The 21,036-nt window shown below is 37.5% G+C and overlaps 1 protein-coding gene across 1 annotated transcript in view; it reads left to right on the plus strand.

Annotated features, from left to right (window-relative positions):
* The first annotated feature begins 3,256 nt into the window (after window positions 1–3,256).
* The window catches only part of ADSS2 (adenylosuccinate synthase 2), a 40,229-nt gene continuing 22,449 nt past the window's right edge, over window positions 3,257–21,036 (plus strand). Inside the window, exons 1-4 of the mRNA XM_027122414.1 lie at window positions 3,257–3,668; window positions 16,618–16,720; window positions 17,514–17,582; window positions 19,686–19,736. Coding sequence (XP_026978215.1) covers window positions 3,486–3,668; window positions 16,618–16,720; window positions 17,514–17,582; window positions 19,686–19,736 — 406 coding nt within the window. The 5' untranslated portion in view covers window positions 3,257–3,485. The remainder of the gene's footprint in view (window positions 3,669–16,617; window positions 16,721–17,513; window positions 17,583–19,685; window positions 19,737–21,036) is intronic.

Raw genomic sequence — 21,036 nt, forward strand, 5'->3', positions numbered from 1 at the left:
AGTTCTCTTTTAAGGAGGCTTAATGGAGTGGGCCAATGGAAGGCTTCAAACATCTTACTCTGTAGCTGATGCCAAGGGGTTGCCGAGTGAAATTAGCAGTAGCACTTGGGACAAGCGAAAAAATTTGTTACCGGATGGACTAAAGGGTCACCATTGTCATGAATGGATTGAAGTTTCTGGTGGCAAACACAACAATTAGGTAAGTGTCCCCCTTTTGTAACAGATTGAAAATGCAGATAAGAGCACTGTCTTTCCAAGAAGAGGGAGAGGATAAGGCAAGAAGTAATAGAGGAAAAAGGTACACAGGCCTGATCCAGTCATTTTGGGAAGAAAGATGTGTCCTTCAGCAGTTTCCTTCAATTCCTGATCAGTTTGATTCAGCAGTCTCCAGTGCTTTTTATAGGATGGGATGCCGGGTGGAATCTTCTTTAGCTGTGAGATGTTTACCCAAGGTTTGAGTCTCTTTGATGTTTTGTTGCATCTGGGTAGTGAGGGGGACCTTGGTGCAGTCCTTTCCAAGGAAATTCAAAGGCAACCTTTGTTCTTATTGATTCCAAATCAGAAGGGTTGGAGAAAATTGGAAACATTAGTTTGGAGATTTGTAGTCAGATATTAGGGAAACAAGACTTTAGGATCCTGTCCAGCTTATAGATATATAACAAAACCTTAAAGAAAATTAACAGGACAAGAATCTAATATCTACAAAGGTGCAAACATAATTTCTCTCTCCATAACTATCCCCCTTTTATCAAAAGTAATCATAGTAAAACTAATTTGTTTGTATTAAATTTGGCTTGATTATTTACATAAATGCAGTAAGAATAGTGATTGACCATATAAACTCTTTTTAAGGTTACTTTGCTGGAAACTTACAAGCAAGGTACCAGGCTTATTTTTCCAAGAAGTTCCTTAAAATTGGTCATATCTGAGTCTATGTAGCTCTCAAATATTACATTCCAGTCAAAGCCTTGGCAATGTAGTCAGTATTTCCAATTGTATCCTATTATAAGAAGAACAGGTTCTCACTGAATTCAAGTAAATAACTAACTGTACTGTCAGGAAAAAATATTTAAGAGCTTCCGAATTCTGGAAGGATCAGGTAGGAAAAGATAAATATTTCATCTTTGTTTACAATTGCTGTAAGTCACAGATGCTCAAGAGAAAACGTTTCCTTAAATCTGGAAAAGTAAACATTAGGGGACTAACATAAGAAGTCATAAAAATTATAATCATCCTCAAAAAGACTTCATTCAGAAAAGTAAAACATTAGGGAACTAGCATAAAAAATCATAAAAATTATAATCATCCTCATTTGTTCATTCAGCCTCCTGTAAATCTTGTTGATCTTGATCTTGGGTTAGCAGCTTTATGAATCAATCAATTTTCCATTAAAGTTTTAGAAACTTTTACCCAGTTCAGTGTTATGAACTTAAAGTTATCAGAAACCTGCATTCTAGAGCAGTGGTCCCCAACCTTTTTGGCACCAGGGACTGGTTTTGTGGAAGACAATTTTTTTCTCATGGACCAGGGTTGGGTGGGGAGGATGCTTCAGGCGGTAACGTGAGCAATGGGGAGCGGCAGATGAAGTTTCGCAGGCTCCCCTGCCGCTCACCTCCCACTGTGCAGCCTGGGGGGGGGTTGGGGACCCCTGTTCTAGAGTATTTGTTAGGGTCTTTTCCAGGAATCTCCTTGAAGACGAAGCATTTTTATAGGAATATTCTCGTAAAGCATCAGAGTAAAACAGTAACTCTCTGTGAATGACAAAAGACTTAAATGTCTGTTATTAAAGATCCAATAAGAGTCCATTATTATGGAATTGACATGGGAATTTGGTAAGTTCTATGACACACATTTTAAGATAATAACTAGAATTATGAATGATAATACACCAGAACATATCAAGATTTCTAGGAATGTCATAATTTCTGAAACATTTATGACATATACAGATGCAATGTAAAGAAGGCTTAGTATTATTTATTTGACAATGCTTCCCATGTAATTTCCCAAATAAGCCTAATTAGTTTAATATCTCCTTTTTAATAAAGAGAGAGAACAGATCCTTCAAGATGCTCCAGAGGCCCTCCAAAAAAATCCCAAAGTTAGTTTAAGGTCAAAAAGACTTCATTTATAGTTTGATTCTTGGGAAGTTTTTAAAAAATATCAAAAATTTTGGACATGACTAAATTGGATCACAGATCATTATAAAATAATATTTATTCATTTAACTAAAGTGGCAAAAAGATTTCAAAGGTTAGAGCATTGTTGCTGGGGCAGGGAGGAATCTGCCTTCTTTTTTTTAAAAGTAGGAGATAAAATTCCTGTGTGAAAAATGTCTTCCCTTATCCCAGAAGAAGAGTAATATTCTTATCTTCCTTGTTCCTCTGGTTATGCAATCTGCTAGGAATGGTACCTGCACGACAGCTACCCCGTTGGGGCTTCCTGACTCCACTTAAAATGAGCCTAATTTATTTTCACAGTATACTTGGGAATCTAGCGACAACTGAAACGCTAAACACTACAGAAAGGACCTGGGCTCTGGACTCAGACCATCTAGGTACCAATTCATCCCTCACTGGAGGAAGTTCACTAACTTTTAAACCCTGTAAAATAAGGATAAGGTAGTATTACCTACCTCATATGGTTGTGGGAATTAAAAGTGTATTATAGTATTCGGCATATATTGTATGACATGGGCAATTCATTCCTTCTCTCTGAACTTCTGTTACTAATATGTAAAATGAGAAGGTATAGGACTCTACGTGTTCTCTACATTTTCAGGCCTAATGTCCTCTACATTACTGCTTTACTTTCGAGTTTGCCTGTTCCCATCTCTGTTCTTACTTCCAGAGCTTTACTTTCCAAATTATAAATCTATAGTACGTTTCAATTTCATCCCATTTGTATTTTGAAATTGCACCCTTTGTATTTTGTACACACTATCTCATCCCTTAATAAAAACAAATTAAAAATTATTTAAATATGAACATTTTCAGAGACTGAAACGTGCAGATGGCAGACACCAAATCACTGGTATACGTCGCTTCCGCCAGAGCGCTGCCGGGAGTTGTAGTCTGACGCACAGGCACACACCTCCCCGCCTCTCCAGTTTGAAAAGCGGGAGGACGGGCGGGTGGGCGGGGCGTTGAGGCTGAAGCGCGCTCGAAGCCCCGCCCCCTCCCCTTTCCGCTCGCCCGGTTCGCCCTGGAGGGGCGCGCCCGGCCGTGGAAGGGGCGTGGTCTTTCCCTGAGGGGCGGTGCTGCCGAGGCCGGCGTCCTCCGGGAGGTCCTGATTCCCCCCGCGCCGAGGGCGGCGGGAGCGCGGGGCGGGCCTGGCGGGAGGGTGGCGACCCGGCAGGCGGGGCGGGGGCGGGTTGGCTCTGGCTCCTTCTTCCTCCGCATGTGGCTGGCGGCCGCAGAGCAGTTCAGTTCGCGCACTCCTGCCCGCCCGCGTCCCCTTCGGGCTCTCGTCGCGTCTCTGGAGCCATGGCGTTCGCAGAGACCAACCCGGCGGCATCCTCCTTGCCCAACGGCGACTGCGGCCGCCCCAGGGCGCGGCCCGGAGGGAACCGGGTGACGGTGGTGCTCGGCGCGCAGTGGGGCGACGAAGGCAAGGGGAAGGTGGTGGATCTGCTGGCGCAGGACGCAGACATCGTGTGCCGCTGCCAGGTGAGGCGGCCGGGCTCTGATGGGAAGCCGGCCCCTGAGCTCGGGCCCAGAACTCGCATTCACCGTCCAAAATAAGGTGTCACCTTGAGGTTCTTTCCTTTTATTATGAGCTGCGGCGACGTGGAGAAATGGCGGGAGGTCGGAGACCCCTGCCCTGGGGCCTTGGGCTGAGGGCTCGGGGTGGCTCAGGAGGAAGATGCGGCTTGACGGGGAGCCTTTGAGATGCGCGATGCCTGGGGAGTTGCAGTTCTCGGTCTGGGGACAAGTGCTCAAACCCAGGACTGAGGCCGGGGTGGAGGTGGGTTACTGTTCGAATTTGAGGAGCTACCGCCCGAGGCCTGCTGGCGACTCCGGGCGGAGACCCTACGGGGCCGCAAAACCTTCCCCATCATCACCCATCCGCTCAGGGAGACCAAGTGGGCCGAAACGCCCTGAAATCCAGACTCACCACGTCCCCACCTGCAGGCCCCGAGCTTGCAGAGCTTTGCCACCTCCGGGCCACTTTGTTGACATGAGAACCCACCTCCGGGGCTTAGGGCTGTTTGATGACTGTTTAGTGTCCCCGGTTTTTTTACTCGGTACCCGGTATACTAAGGGGAGATTAATTTTACATGTTGGTCCCAGAGGTGGGAATCCCACCCAGCTCTTTTACGATTGAGGCAAGTGAAATACACGAGTGTCAAATCTAGTATTTAGAAATATTTACAGTGTTACGCTCACATCTAGAGTGAACTTTCGGGAAATGGAATGGTAAGGTACTTCCTACCGGGAGACACGTGGTTTTCACTGTAAGCTTTCTTCCTATTTGTCGTTTGCTTTGAAGCAGCCTAGAGGCTAGGCCTTTGTAAAGGCTCTTAGATAACTGTTACCAATTTTAAAATTCGAAATAGTTGAGCAATAACTACTTTCAAAACGAATGGTAGTGTAATATCTGAAGTTAACCACTGCCTGTTTAGGTTGCAAGAATGTTTCTTCTTCATGAACTTACCTGGCACAATATGATGATGCTGTGTACATTCTAACAAGTTCATAGGCCCACTTGATTGGAAGTTTTCTACCTAAAATTGAGTACCATTTGAGCATGCAGAAAAGGTAATCGTAGGCACATCAAAAGTTAAATAAAAATCTTGTTTTTTGCGTGCAAAAATCCATCCTGCCCGTTCCTTGGTTAAGACAGCTGTTGCACCAGTTGCCTCTTAGTATTACCACTAGCACCACCACCAGCACCTCCCTTCCAGCCTTCTATTCCTCCACCCCTCTGGCAACACGCATACCTTACTTAATAACACCCCTAAAGGGGTTGCCTCACACTGCCTTAGGAGCTGCTCCAGAAGGCTGGCCTTCACCTTCCTTTTGTCTTAAAATCAGATCTGGCTGTGCTGTGGGGAAAGAAGTATGAAAATATACCTAACTCTTTCTGGGTAGGAGGGGAGAGAGGCTGAGACCTGTTTATTTACTTCACTGTCATTTCTGACATCTTCCTTACACAGAAATAGTAGTGCTCGGGATCAGCTACATTATGGCTTGTAAGAAGGTTTTGGGAATGTGACCATTTTGCCTTTATTCTGGAAGATCCTCAGTTTTAACATCCCTTTGAAACGTAGTAGAATTAGTTTGTTGATTGGAGAAGGTGCTACTGTGTTACTGTAAAAAGTAATCTTGAAGGAGGTCATGGACCAATCTGATCTGATGCCCTTGGAAAGTCTAGAGAGAAGTGACGGAGAAGGAGCCAAGTTTTGCTTTAAAATGTTAGCTGAGGGCTTCCCTGGTGGCGCAGTAGTTGAGAGTCCGTCTGCCGATGCAGGGGACACGGGTTCGTGCCCCGGTCTGGGAAGATCCCACATGCTGCGGAGCGGCTGGGCCCGTGAGCCATGGCCGCTGAGCCTGCGTGTCCGGAGCCTGTGCTCCGCAACGGGAGAGACCGCAACAGTGAGAGGCCCGCGCGCCGCAAAACAAACAAACAAACAAAATGTTAGCTGAAGTTAGAGAAGAAACATATGAGCAGACTTGTTAGGCAGACTTTACTCACCGGGAAAGTTTTGACTTACTACCTTCCTTATATAATTTAAAAAGTGTTGTATTCTTCTAGTGCCTTTTAAGAGCTCATCATTAGGATTCTTACGTCTTGTTAGTGCAGGCAGATAAGTAATGAATAGACTTAAGAATATCCCTTGTGATTCACCTTGGTAACTTTATATCATCTGGTCAGTCCTAGTAAGCTGACATCTACTTAGTGAAGTTCTCCTGACTTATAAAATTGATGGTTATGGAATGTTGAAATTCTTAATAAGTATGTATAGAGAGCTGGGAAAAGTCAACTTTAGGAAAAACATTTTGAGCTTGAATTGCCATGTTTGATGATTCAAATTTTGTGTATTATTGAAAATAATATGCACTTTGTTAGAGTTTAAGCAGTATATTTTTGTCATATTCATGCCATAATCTCAGGTTTTATACAGTCTTTCTCCAGAAGTGGTATACACATAATGTATCTCTAATGGAATCATAAAATAAGGAATTTTTTCCAGTAAAAATACAGTTTTTTTAAAAAGAAAAGCTGACACTGCATTTAACTATATATTTTAATATTTAAAATGCCTGTTTGGAAAGAATATAAGCAAAACTAGTGGCATTTTCATCATCATAGCACTTAAGACCTGTATTTTAGTTTCAAGATTTATAGGAAGTTACTTATAACTTGTTAGATACACTAGATCCTTAAATAAGTGTGTAGGACTTGCATGAAAGGATGACTTAATTTTAAATCGATAGGTCTTTTAAGAAAAAGAGAAGAATTAAGTATAGGACCAATTCCTGGCACAGTTCATTCATCCAACAATCACATAATGAATATCTACAGGGGACCACTTAGCCCCAGAGTTAAAAGCTGAAAAAGGCAGGGCTTGTGCCCACAGGGAGCTTATAGTCTAGTGGACAACTGTTTCTTAAACAAGTATTTCCCAGGGTGGGGATAGAGAAGGGGACTAGTACAGGTTTTTCCGAAGGGTTAAAGTATGGGAATAGGAAGCCTCCTTCCTGGCAACACAAAAATAGTTTTATTAGGAGAATATTACTGGGTTTTTTTCTCCCCAGATACTCTCAAAGTAAACTATTATTCTTTATTTTCTTTATTTTTTTGAGTAGAAACTACAGAGATTTTAACTATTGTACTTTATACCAGACCTTAAGCATGGGCTTATTTATTGTTCTGGAGAAAGTAAAGCTTGGTAGTCTCAGCTACAACTACAGGCATGAAGTTGCCTGTAATCAGGAATAGGTAGAAGAGTATTTCTTTGTGTTTTTTCCCCAGGGCTTTAAAGTTAATATAAAGAGAAAATCTTAACTAAAATTAATTAGAAAGGGAAAGTATATCCTGTCACTTGCTATATAAAGTTGGCCATAAAAGTAAACACAATGAAAAAAAATGTTAATTTATAGCTAGATGCTGGTATTTGCTGAAGGCTCTGAAACCAGCTATTAGCAAGTGATAGAGAAATGTAAAAGACGTACCAGCCGCAACTGAGGCGTTCTCCTTGAAATAATCAGAAAGGTTGAAAGATAATTTAAAAGAGAATAATTTCAGTGTTTTTTAATGCCTTGACCTTATACAGCTAAAATTATCTTCTAAACCACTTCCCATAATTTTGAAGATGGTGGAGAATTAGCATTTAAGGTAAGCCATTCTTCCAGTGTTATAACAATTGCTATTTCTGTGTCTCCTATCAGGATTGTTTTTTATGTGTAGTATTTCCCAAGTGCCTACATAAGTGTATACCAGAGTGTGGTGTACTTGGTTAACTCCTGCTTTCTCGGATTACTGTGTTTTCCCTACTAGAATGTACGTTTTCTCAAAAAGAGGACTTGTTCCTTTTTTGTTTTCTTCCATAGCATCCAGTACTGTGTGAGGCAGAGAGGAAGTAAATACTCAACAAATATTTATTGGGTGACCTGGATCACCCTTAGAAATTTCTGTGAATTCAATAGTTTAGCCCTTTCCTGTATTATTTTAATATACCCCTAGACAATTTAATTGACTATTGGCATGAGTTTAACGTGGAATCCCCAACTTTCCTTGGATTAACATTTGTTAAGTAGTATTTTTAGCTAGTATTTTTCACGTACCATTATGTTCAAAGGCTTTACTAGTTTATTTTAGACTTATTTCTTGTATCTATGAGAAAATAGATAACTGATAATTGTATCATTTTTGTGTATTTCCTCAGCAAATTTCAGTTGAATGCTCTGTGATTCTAGTAAATAGTTTTTCCTTGTTGAGGGCAGTAGATCTCAAAGTTTGGTCGATGAGGATGTCTCAAGTTGTTCACTATTTAAACTTATTGTATTAGTGTATATAATATACCATTATCTCTATTTTTGAGACATATATTTTTTAAATTATATGAGGTTATCTCAGTATCAGATCAATATTATTCTGTTTCTTTAATTTTGGTGAGAACGGGTGGGTTAGTTCGTTACTTTTAAGTATCTCTAGGAAAAACTTTTGCCTAGAACAAATCTAGAGTGAATTGGTGAATTGATAATATAGTTAATAGCTTACTTACTGTAACTGAATACAAATCTACTTATAGTATCTTTTGGGGACTAGGTCAGATTTTGATTAATGTGGTTGAGCTACATACCAATAAGTGAAGACTGGTGATATTAGAATACTTTTATCTAACGTCAAAGGGATATTGAGGTATTCAGTATTATCTGGGGAAAGCAATTGAAAAGAACAGTAAGTATGTATAGCACAGGGAAGTATACTCAATATTTTGTAATAACCTATAAGGGGAAAAGGAATCTGAAAAAAATATATATATGTATGGGACTTCCCCGGTGTCACAGTGGTTAAGAATCCGCCTGCCAATGCAGGGGACATGGGTTCGATCCCTGGTCTGGGAAGATCCTACATGCCACGGAGCAACTAAGCCTGTGTGCCACAACTACTGAGCCTGCTCTCTGGAGCCCACGAGCCACAACTACTGAAGCCCGTTCGCCTAGAGAATGTGTTCCGCAACAAGAGAAGCCACCGCAATGAGAAGGCCGCGTACCGCACCGAAGAGTAGCCCCCCCTTACCGCAACTAGACAGAGCCCGTGTGCAGCAATGAAGACCCAACGCAGCGAAAAGTAAATATTTATTTAAAAAAATATATATGTATGTATAACTGAATTACTTTGCTGTACACCTGAAACTAACACAACACTGTAAATCAACTATACTTCAGTCAAGAAAGAAAGAAAGAAAAAGAAAGAAAGGAAGAAAGAAAGAAAAGAACAGTAAATAGAGGACAGTTCCCATGGCTACTCTGGCTACAAGACGGAATGGTTCTTTACATTGGGCCAACTTTTAATTATATTTAATTCAATATAATAAAATTCCTCTTTAAAAAATAAGAGGTCCCATGAAATTTTTAAAAATGGGATTTTTGTGTCAAGCTTTTAAACACCCTTTTAAAGGAAGAATTTTATTCATGAGAGAAAACTTTTTTGACTTGAAATCTGCAGTTCAATTTCAATGTGTTTTAAGAAAATACCTCCATAAATGTAATGATTAAGTGAATTTTTATCAAGCATTTAGAGAGCTGCACAACATTATTGGTTTATGCATTTTTTGCTTGCATGTCTGATCTTCCTGACTATGACCCTGGTCATCTCTGACCGTTGTTTAGTAAGTGTGTATATTAGAGTTTGGTACCTAGAGTCTAGAGCTTCTTAATTAGGAACCTGAGATCCTCCAAGGCCATGCCTCATTCCATTTTCATTGTGAGAAGTTGTTTTATAATGGTAATTTAAGGTACAAAATACAAGGTACTTGAGATTTTTATCATTTGTGTGACATTTATCTGTGTATGAAACTGGAAGGTAACCATAATACTGTAAGGTAAAGTAGATACTGTAAGCCTTTAAGAGATAACTGAGCAGTATACTTGGATGTCTTTGCTAAAAAGAAATTCAGATACCCTGTATATGTTTTCCTATCTAGTGTGTCTGGTTACTGTTGAATAGTTTAATTTGATCAACTTACTGCTAGTAACTTAAACCTGCTCTACTTTGAAATCATAAGCTAATTGCAATTATATGAATGTTTTTATAAAAGAACAGTCATCCTTGTTTATAATTGCTTTATTGCTGTAGATTGCTGTTTTAGTTTTGGCAAATAGTGAAGTGTTTCATCAGGAAAGGGACACAGGCCTTTCAGTGTTTACCAAGAAAAACAGCACAGGTAATAAGCACCAACTCAAAAGATTGTTAGGTTTCTAAGAAGCTTGAAGACTAGGTAGGAAGTGGGAACACTTTCTTGATTGCTGGAATAGTTCAAAGTCATGGGGTCTGAGGCATTGCTGTGCTCTGCTGTAATCCACAGTGTTTACTCTGACTTCTTGATTGATGTTCATTTGGAGCTCTGTGATTACTGTACAGTGTTCATGTATTCAGAGCAAAAAGAAGACAAAGAGAAGAGAAGACAGATACTATTTTAGAGGCCTAAGTGGCCTGAGAAATGCCTCTTGGCTATGTGCATGAAATTGTTAGCCCACAACACTATTGCTAAAAAGAGACATCATTGTTTCCGGTTGTAACACTGCCTTCATCTCCTCTCCCAGCAGAAACTCACTTAGTTGCCCGAGTGATTTGGGGAAGAGGAAGACCTAGGAGCAAACTAAGAAGTTAATACTCGGGAGTCACTTTTGCAGACTAATGTCATTTTGTTCCTGTTTAAATTTCTTTTTTACTTTTCTTTTCTTTTTCTTTTTTTTTTTTAAATCTCTCCTGGACCTTCTTAATTAGAAACTTACACATATCAACATTTCCTGATCCAAAGTTTTATTCTAGAGCTGGTCTTGACAGCCTGTGGTTCTGAGGAGTGGTGGAAAGAAACTTTAAAACACTTGTCTTCTGACTTTCTTAAGTTTAAAATTAAATTGGGGGGAAAAAAAGTACACATGGAAACAATATAAAAGAATTAAATACTATTATTTTGAAATATACTGTCTAAAACCCCAAGAAACAAACAAACCAGTGGAGCCCAAAAGTGGTTTCATATTGTGTGGCAAGTCTCTGAGGAAAAACATAAGTCTGTAATGCCTTATATGATATTTAAGAGAACAGTTACAAAATAACTAAATAATATTGTATCATCCCTGTATCCTGCAGTACCATGTTTTAGAGGTTTGTTCTTGACAGCATAAATATTAAAATTTAGAAGTTAATCATTTTTTAATTGAAGTATAGTTGATTTACAGTTAGTTTCAGGTGTACATAAGTTAATCATTTTATATTCAGTTATTACTAGCACAAGATGTGAACTTAGAGAGCCAGCTGTATACATACCATGTTGCAATGAGTTTGTTTTGTGAATCATTTGGATTCTTTGTCTGCAAGCAATGGAAAGAGATTGTCTTAAGCAAAATGCCAATATGTTTAAAGGAAGACCAAGATGGCTAAACCTTAAAGTGGCCTGAGACAAAGGCAGACAGCTTCTGGGATCTCAGCAGCCAGAACTGGCAGCCTTTACCTTTAGGATGCTCCCTTAGGTGATAGCCATCTCTGACTTTGAAAATCAAATTCCCAAGAGAGAGGAGCTTGATTGGCTCAAGCTTGGATCAGGTTTCCCTGTCTGGATCAATTACTGTGGCCAGAGGGGATGATTACTATGATTTACAAAGTAAGGGGTGAGGGGGTAGGGAAGCAGACGGTCTGAACATACAAAAGGTATAGCTGACCTACAGTTAATTTCATATGGGAAAATTAAGAAATGAGGAAACATTAATTCAGGGTGATTCTCATTTGTAAACTATTTTCTAATATCACTGTAGACCTCTAGTGCTTTTCTAGAGGGAAGAATGTTTGGTGTTAAATAGGTTATTATTATTTTAACTATAATTAAAATAATGAGCGTTAGCTGTATTGGTTTTTAAAAACTAAGAGTATATACAAGAAACTTTGCTCTTCATCTTTGAGAACACAGAATTTTAGTTCTGCTCCCCCCGCCCCCATCATAATGTTCTAATTTATTTCAATGAGATACAGTTTTTTTCCTGGTCATTAGGAAGCTTATTTGATATTTACATTCAATCTTAATGTAAGAATAATGGTCAAAGAAAATAGGTAAAATAAACACCAAATTAGGGATGTTTTTGTGATTGTGGTGAGTGCTGATTGGATGACTGGATTTCTTTTTTTTGATATATTCTTTACTTTAATACTATTAATTTGCATTTATTCTTTTTTGGGAGGCTATAGAATGGCTTTATTGTCTCAGACTTGTAGAGTTTTGTTTCCTAAAATTAATCAGTCCATATCAAATAAGTACTAACAATATCTTAGAACTTTATTGGTCACTGCGGGGGAAGCAAAGAAGTAGTGAGTCCTTGTACTTAAAGATCATCTCACATCTTTCCCCACTGAATTTTACATTTGTTCTTGTTATTTAATATAAGAAAAAATATCATATAAGGCATTATAAACTTAGGTTTTTCCTCAAAGAGACTTGCCACACACTATGCAGCCACTTTTTTGGGCTCCACTGGTTGGTTTGTTTCTTGGGGTTTTAGATGGGATATTTTAAAATTAAAAATGTTCAAAAATTAAGACATCTGAGATTCATTAAGAAATATTTTCTCTATTGATAATAATTGATCTGGAAAACAACGTTAATTACTATTCCACAGCTCCTTGTTTGTATAGCAATTAAGTGAACATATTTGTTTTTTTAGTTAGGTAGTATAAAATATACAGCTATGATAATTAGAGATATTTGTTAAATGCTGCATGAATGACTGGGATTATAAGTGTTATGGGAATTTAGCAAAGCAGCAAGAGGTAGTTACATGTAACTATTAGTATGTGATCAATATTGTATCTGGGAGGATAGTTTACCAAATTTGCTTTGGGGAGTCTGTTAAAAGTATCAGTAGAAATAAGGATATATTTAGCTCCCATCATTTATCTGGCCTTCCCAGTGCTACTTAGGAGAATTGTTAAGCATAATTAAACAGGTATGTCCTTGCTACTTATCTTGGTACATACTACATAGAGTTGCCCATGTGAGAAGCATTCCATCTCAAACGTGGGAGCCTGCAGTTCAAGTTGGCCCTCCATATCCCTGGGGTCTGCATCCAAGGATTCAACCAACCACCAATCGAAAATATTCGAAAAAAAATTCCAGAAAGTTCCAAAACGCAAAACTTGAATTTGCCATGCTGGCGACTATTTACATAGCATTTACGTTGTATTAGGTATTATAAGTAATCTAGAGATGATTTAAAGTATATTTGAGGATGCACGTAGCTTGTATGCAAATACCACACTACTTTATACAAGGGATTTAAACATTTCTGGATTTTGGTATCTGTGGGAGTCCTGGAACCAATCTCCTGTGGATATGGAGGGAGGACTGTATCTGCCCTTGTAACTTCGTAGTATTTGTGGTTATTTGTGGTTGGGTGAGGCTGGCAGTGGTGGTCCTATTGAAACTTCTTTGTTTTGCCATCTGCTAATAACATGTGACCTTTCCATGGACCTCTGTTTCAGGACACTTTCCTGAGCTCCCAAGAAGAATTTTGTATATTCCACACAATTTATAAGTATTTTAGGTTAGCGTCCAAGTAGCCACTTCAAATTTGAAGCTTCATCAGGGGATTTTGGTGAAATGACCCTATCCTCAAACTTATTTTATATATGTAGATTTAATTTGTCAAGAAATTCCTTGTGAGTAGCTCCTCAGTTCACCTCAGGACTGTTTTCTGCACAGTGAGTGTTTCAAGATTAGAAGCTATTATACCCCAACTCCCTCTTAGGGCACTAGTGACTGAATATACTAATAAGCACTTACATTTTCTCCCCTAACTCCTTAAAAGGAAAACTTTAGGGTTATTCTTGGGTTTATTTAACCATATTTTCCTACTCAGTCAAACAATTTAAATGGGATTTAAACCATATAGTAATCCTTAATAAGGCATTGGTTATTGAAAAATCTTGGTCAATGTTTGAGTGAGCAAGCTGTTCACTAAAGTGTGATTTCAAGCCTTCTGCAGCTGAACTTTTCCAGCCTGAACTACCACCTGTATGTAAACTTGGAAGGACTCAAAGAATTAAAGCAATTTATCGCCCTAAAGTCATTTATCGCCAATCACAACCACCTGCCTCAAACAAACAAACATATCAGCCACTATCTTTCCATCATTACTTCCTGTCTTGGTAAGATATTATCTAAGAGAGTAGTAGGCTTTGTTACACACAAGAACAACCGAGTTAATAATTATTTCACCAAATGACTAGTATATCTGTAAAAATAACTTTGTGTAAATTATTTCACCAAATGATTAGTATATCTGTAAAAATAACTTTGTGTAAAGGAGACTTACTTTAAAGGTCTACATCAAAATTACAGAGTAGATTGTTTTTTATATTAAGCAAATGATGGATTAAAAAGAAAACTGGTTCTGCTTAAATAATAATGCTTTATTGGTTGTTGGTCTCAAAGTCACCAATACTATTAACAATTTAATACAAATTCATTAAATTTAGTGTTTTATAACAATTTAGAGTAAATAGTTATAATAACAAATTAACACTTTCCTAGGATTTGAGGAAATTTTAGTGAGCTTCATACTCTGAAAAGATTTTTCCTGAAAAGTTGGGGGACGTTTCCTAAATCATAAAAAGTTGTGATAAAAAGGCTAATATTGGTATGAGGGATAGAGTAAAAGGAAAACCGTAAAAACCAAGTAAGAATTGTCCTGTGAGTTATTTAAAAAAGACTAAGTTAAGATCAATATATTCTATGTTTTAAGATTCTGTCAGGATTGGTGATAAACCTGCCAAGTGTGAAATAATAGTAAAGTGTGTACCAGGAAGTGTATTGCAACATTGTTAATAATGACAAGAGGTTGGAAACAATCTGAATGTCTTTCTTTGGGACCAGTTTAATAAATTATGTGTCCATATAAAAAGGAATGTAGTGCAGCTGTTCAAAGGATGAGATGTTCTGTTTACAAGGTTATGGAATGAGCTCCAAGATTTGTTAAGTAAAAAAGCAAGCTGCCCAGGTGTGTATCTTTCCTACCATTTGTATAGGTGGAATAAAACAATGTATAAATGTGTTTGTATATGCAAAATTACTTAGGGAAGGACACAAAAAGCTGGTGGTAACAGCAGCCTTGTAGCAGGGAAGGGGAGGGTGGAGTATGGGAAGGACTTTACTTTTTATTGTGCATCCTTCTGTGCCTTTTGTATCATATGCAGATGTTGCCTACAAAAAAAAAATAGTAAAAAATATTCACCTGTTGCCTTGATGGTATCAAGTGAAGGAGGTATTGCTTAACACTACCACTTCTGTCCTTCCTGTGTCTTGTCATCTACCTGTTATCTTGTGGACTATAGGCCACCACCACCAAGTCTTTTAATTTTTTTTTTTTTTTTAATTTACATGACATACACTAGTCTTTAAGCAAGGAATTCTTTGCTCTGTACAGTGCAAAACACAGTGTAAATAAGTATTTGCTTTTTTGAAGATTTTTTTGCAGGACCTATTTTTCTGGCATTTTTGTGAATTCATGATGATGATGGTAAAAGTAAGTAAAATACATTTGTCAAATAGCCTTGTGATCAAGTTAAACTAGTCATCCTCAGGAGATATCGTTTTGATTTTTTTTTTAAAATGTCCCACAAAGATGTTGTTAAACCTTTTATTTGTTCAAATATATTCCTAGTTTGTTGTTTATTTTAAAACTTTTGTTAGTATTGTGTAGAAGTTTAAACATAATCAAATTGATTTGTGTCTTTTCCCCATGCTTTTTAAACTTAGAAATATTATCTGGTCACTTAATATTCAGTCTCCTTTGTACCTAATTTTTATAATTCAACTTCACATTTTGTTTCATAGAGTGGAAGTTTCACCATGGGTTTATGCTATGATTCTCAGCTTTAGAGGTTCCTTGACCCAGTGTATTACTTTAGCCAGAGATGAGCAGATTCAAGGACTCGGTCACTAACCAAACTCATGAGACTGATTTTAAAATTTAAAAATTATTCTCCAGGATAACCAATGTTTGAGGGATTTACTTGGGAGATATCCTCGTTGATAAGTCCATGTAAGAATAATAATTTTAGGTCACAGAGTTGCTTGACACACTCTTAGGACAATGAGAATTATATGAATATTTATGTCAAGTTAGGGTAACTGGATAGATTTTTCTATTTTAAGGATTTTTTTAAGATAAATATTATGGAAATTTAATTAGATTGCTACATGTTCCACATAGTGCCAGAAACAGAATAACAAACTAATTGTTCCCTGTACTTTGTTCGCTTTTTTCTCTCTTTTAAAAAGGGATATGGGACTTCCCTGTTGGCGCAGTGGTTAAGAATCTGCCTGCCAATTCAGGGGACACAGGTTCGAGCCCTGGTCTGGGAAGATCCCACATTCCGCGGAGCAACTAAGCCTGTGCACCACAACTACTGAGCCTGCGCTCCAGAGCCCACGAGCCACAATTACTGAGCCCACGTACCACAACTACTGAAGCCACGCGCCTAGAGCCCATGCTCCACGACAAGAGAAGCCACCGCAATGAGAAGCTTGCACATCCCAACAAGAGTAGCCCCCGCTCACCTTAACTAGAGAAAGCCCGCATGCAGCAATGAAGAGAAGACCCAACCCAGCCAAAAAATAATAATAATAAAATAAAATAAAAAGGGATACGTCTTCCTATCTTCCAGAAACCTGAACTTTCCAATTTCCAGATCCTGTTAGGAATAACCATTCAAGTAGGGAAAGGAAAGAGGATAGACAAACTATTGTAAAGCCTGTAAAGAATAAGTATTCACGGCAAATACTTGGGTTGCCTTATTGACATTTTAGCAGGAGGTCATTAATTCACTTTGGAAGGAGATATATTACTTGTCATATTTATTGTCAGGTTCATTTTTCCCAATCTTGTATTTCAGGGAGGAAATAATGCTGGCCATACAGTTGTTGTAGATTCTGTGGAGTATGATTTTCATCTTTTACCTAGTGGAATAATTAATCCTAATGTTACGGCATTCATTGGTAAGTATATAAATTGAATTTAGGGACTTTTTTTCCCCAATTGATAATAGTGTTTATTTTTCATAATCTAAACTTATTTAATCTCTAATCAAATGATTCATTTATTGCTTATTAATCTTGACAGTGGTACCTTCTGGAATATACCTAACTTTGGCTGTTTTACAACTCTCTTAGATCATTTAGCACTAATAACTTTTTTGGAATGATTACTTTGCATTTATTTCTGATCATTGGCAATCTTAATTGTATAACAAAGTGTTAGATCATCAAATGAATTTTCCAAACACTGTGAAGCATAGTAAGAAATACAAGAGGTCTGTGTTTCATTGACTGGTTCTGAACGCTTATAAGATGCAATCTGATATTTTCTCTTCTAGTCTTTTATTTTTAAAAATGCTCATCACAACCCAATAAATTGATTTTATGGCCACTAATAGGTTTGAGTCCCCAATTTGAAAGACTGTGATCTGGTTCAGTTTGCCTAAAACTATATAACTAGTTTCTTTCAAAATAATAGTTTCACTTTGTTTCAAAGAAATTTCAAGTTATATTGAGTGTAGTTTTAGTGTTTTGTATTCTGTGTATTATGTTCTATTATGTATTTACATTATACTACCGTTTAAAACTTGGAACCATTTCTGTGGTAACTCCCTGATAAATTAGAATGTCCTCCTAATCAAAGTGCCTCACTCTTCTACTATTCTAGATAAAGGGTTATTGAAGATGTATGTCTATATTATAGATATAGATGTTTAAGTTTGGGATTTGCTTATTTGTGGTTTTTGTTTTTTAGGAAATGGTGTGGTAATTCATCTACCTGGGTTGTTTGAGGAAGCAGAAAAAAATGTTCAAAAAGGAAAAGGTATGAAAGAATGAGTCTGCTTTGTCTGGCAGCCAGTTTTTTTTGTTGTTGTTGTTGTTTTAATGAAGTATTATTGGGCTCTCATTCCAGAAAAACTTAACATTTTTGTCTTCTACTTTAACATTGCAGATTATTGTAGGACAAAATTTTTAATGTCAGTTATTAAATTTTATTCATTATCATCAGTGTTCTAAACAAAAGACAAATATAACAAGGTCATTGTGTAAGTCCTGATTTTTTACACATTGGTCATCTGCAAACTCTAGGTAGCTAGAATTACTATATGCTGGTGGCAAAACTCTAGGAAATTCACGAGTTCATTTTGTCATTTGTGCTCGTTAGCATCCACTTCTACACAAGCCAAAAATTAGCTTAAGGCAGTCAGAGAGCCACTGTAGCCCATTTTGTGCACTTTTAGTCTCATTTCCTAGAGAATCTGGAACTCCCTTGGTTACTACAACCTAGGGACAAAAGAGGTTTTTTAGGTCCCTGCCTCCAAAGGAGGGAAATGCTTATTCTATGCAATGTATCCACTTCCATCTTTAAAAAAAAAGACTTGATTTCCTGCCTTTTCTAATCTCTTCTGGATTTTTGGAAGTCTGTTTACATTCAGTTAGGCTACCTTGCTAGGGTTTGAGGGGAATGTGGCAATGCAAATGATACACAATTGAGGAAAAGCATTAGTGTAGTTCTCCCTTAGCTCATATTTAAAGAATCAAATTCTATTACATCGTTAAAGTTTATTTTTCACGTTTAAAAGTAGCAATCCATCCTCAAGTGTTCCTAACAACTAAATCTGACTTCACAGAATCCTGTCTTGCTATTATCTCTGTTGTCTTCCCTGCACTTTTACCTGTGTGTTGTGTCTACCTTTTTAATTGGTCACTTTGAGGTTCCCTTGCTGCTCTCTGCTGTCCTTCATCCCCTTTACAATTTTGCCCTACTCTTTTTCCTTCTGGCCTATCTAACCCAGCTGAATCTACTTTATTGAGTTTCTTTGTAATATTTTGTTATAATATTCCCTAAGCAAACTTTAGAATACGTGTTACATGTCAAAAACAGCTATAGAGCGGGAGGCTTAATAGCTTCTTTAATCTATAAGGAATATTTGTAAAACAAATCTTTGGATATTATCAAAATTAACAACTAATTTTTAATATTCAAATACTAGTTTTGAAAATAGGGCTCAGTGGCTTATCCTTAGAATGCATATTGCCTACTAACTTACTCTCTTTAAAGAAGAATATTTAGATTCATTTATTTATTCATTCAACAATCATTTTTCTTGAACATTTATTGGATGACAGACCCCATACTATGAAAATTCATGGCCCCTACTCTCAGGCATTCACACTTAAATGGGGAGACACATGTATCTTCTTATAATTCAGTGTGATAAGTGCAGTAATTGACAGTACTTTGGAGGAATTAGAACATTTTATTATTTTGTTTAATCACACTTTTTTTTTTTTTTTTGGTACGCGGGCCTCTCACTGTTGTGGCCTCTCCCGTTGCGGAGCACAGGCTCAGCGTCCATGGCTCACGGGCGTAGCCGCTCCGCGGCATGTGGGATCTTCCCAGACCGGGGCACGAACCCGTGTCCCCTGCATCGGCAGGCAGACTCTCAACCACTGCACCACCAGGGAAGCCCTAATCACACTTTTTATAATTGTCTTTTGGGAAAGGGTGCCATACCCCAAATTAACTCCCTTTTCTCAAAATTCTCCCCTTGCTTTGAACTTCACCCACGCTCCCTCACATCCCACCCCCCCACCTCTCCACACACCCCCCCCCCCCCCCCCCCCAACAAAATGATACTTCCTACCATTTCTGTTTTGGATTCCTGAAAGTATTTTATGTGGCTATGGCTGGCTTGAGTTTGGAGCTTTTTAGAGCAAAACATTTAGAAGGAATTTGTGAATGACTTTGTATAATGAATGACAGGTGAGAAAATTCTTATTAAACATATTTCCTATGCAGAAGAAAAGATGCTAAAATGACTACTTAGGTGAAAAAGACTTTTAAACAGTGTATTTCTAAGGAAATTAAGTCTAAAAATTATACAAAATGTACAATTAAATGTATCTTTTCCCTTCCCTATAGGTCTGGAAGGCTGGGAAAAAAGGCTTATCATATCTGACCGAGCTCATATTGGTAAGGGGGACGTAATACATTTATTTATAACTGTCTTTTTATCAGAAACATCACATGAAAGCATTTAGTAGCCAATTTGTCTTTAATTTTACTGAACACTAAGTAGGATGAATTGTAATAATTGGGTTCAGATACATGGAATCTTATTCATTTTTTTCTTTTGTTTTTAATAAGGGCTAGGTTAAATTTTACCTATTTCTGAAGAATTAGCTAATCAGATGAATAATTTAAGCAGTATTTCATGAGACATCACTACTTCTATTAAAAAATAAGCCACATTAAAATACAAAGAGCTTTTATTTGCACATATTAATACTCATGTAAAAGTAGGTCTCCCATCGGGCAAGTCTTTAGAGTGATTCATTGTACCTAAAATGTAATAATACTGCTTTTTAAATGATGCAGGTTTTATTCAGACTAGCCTTCTCCTCCATTGGTTACAACAAACTGGATTCTAAAATTAATTTCAACCACCACCAGTATATTTGAAGTTTGTTTCCCTGTTATTATCCTATCTCTGAAGTGATAGCATTTTTAATTACCAGTGACATGATTAAGAGGCAATAGCCAGGAAAGAGAAAGAACTATAAACCATGTAAGAACTTCTGGGATTGATTAGAACTCTTAAATTGTCTTTAAATATGTATGTCTCCTGAGGCAGTAGCTGCTCTAGTTTTAGCATTGACCTCCATTTAAGAGGCAACCCCATCAAAATTTTCTTAAGTACCTCCAAATAACAATCACAGATTTGAATACTATGCATAGGAAATCAATAAAATAACTTATTTGAAGTAAACTGTACTGGATTGACATACAGCTTTTATGTGAAAACTCCCTTTTCATTTCATAGTTTGCCATAGGCTTCTTAATCTATAAAATCTGAAAAGAACAATTTGTGATTACCACTGCAAAACACTTTTATATTAGTTCATATTATCGTATATGTTGTCCATGAGTAGATTGGTATTCCCATACTGAAGACTTTGCTAGTTGTTAGTGTGACTAGATAACATGTAAAGAATACATACTTATGTATTTTCCATAAAGCAAAGTAGGCTGTGAGTCATTTGTATTTCACCTATTTAAACTATGAAAATATTAACTATCAATTATACTTGTGTTTAAACTGAACCTTTTCTTTGAAGAGCTCATAGTTTTTTATTTTTTAGCAAAACTGCAATTTATGTTTCCAGAGTAATAGCGTAGATGCATAACTAGACAAAAAAAGAAAGTAGGAAGCTTTGCAGTCCCAAATAATAACATGTAATTTGGATGAGGACAAAAAGGTTTCATTTTGCTT

The sequence above is a fragment of the Aethalodelphis obliquidens genome, unplaced genomic scaffold, assembly GCF_003676395.1.
Source record: "Aethalodelphis obliquidens isolate GAN/ISIS:26980383/991018 unplaced genomic scaffold, ASM367639v1 scaffold24, whole genome shotgun sequence".
Classification (NCBI taxonomy): Eukaryota; Metazoa; Chordata; class Mammalia; order Artiodactyla; family Delphinidae; genus Aethalodelphis; species Aethalodelphis obliquidens.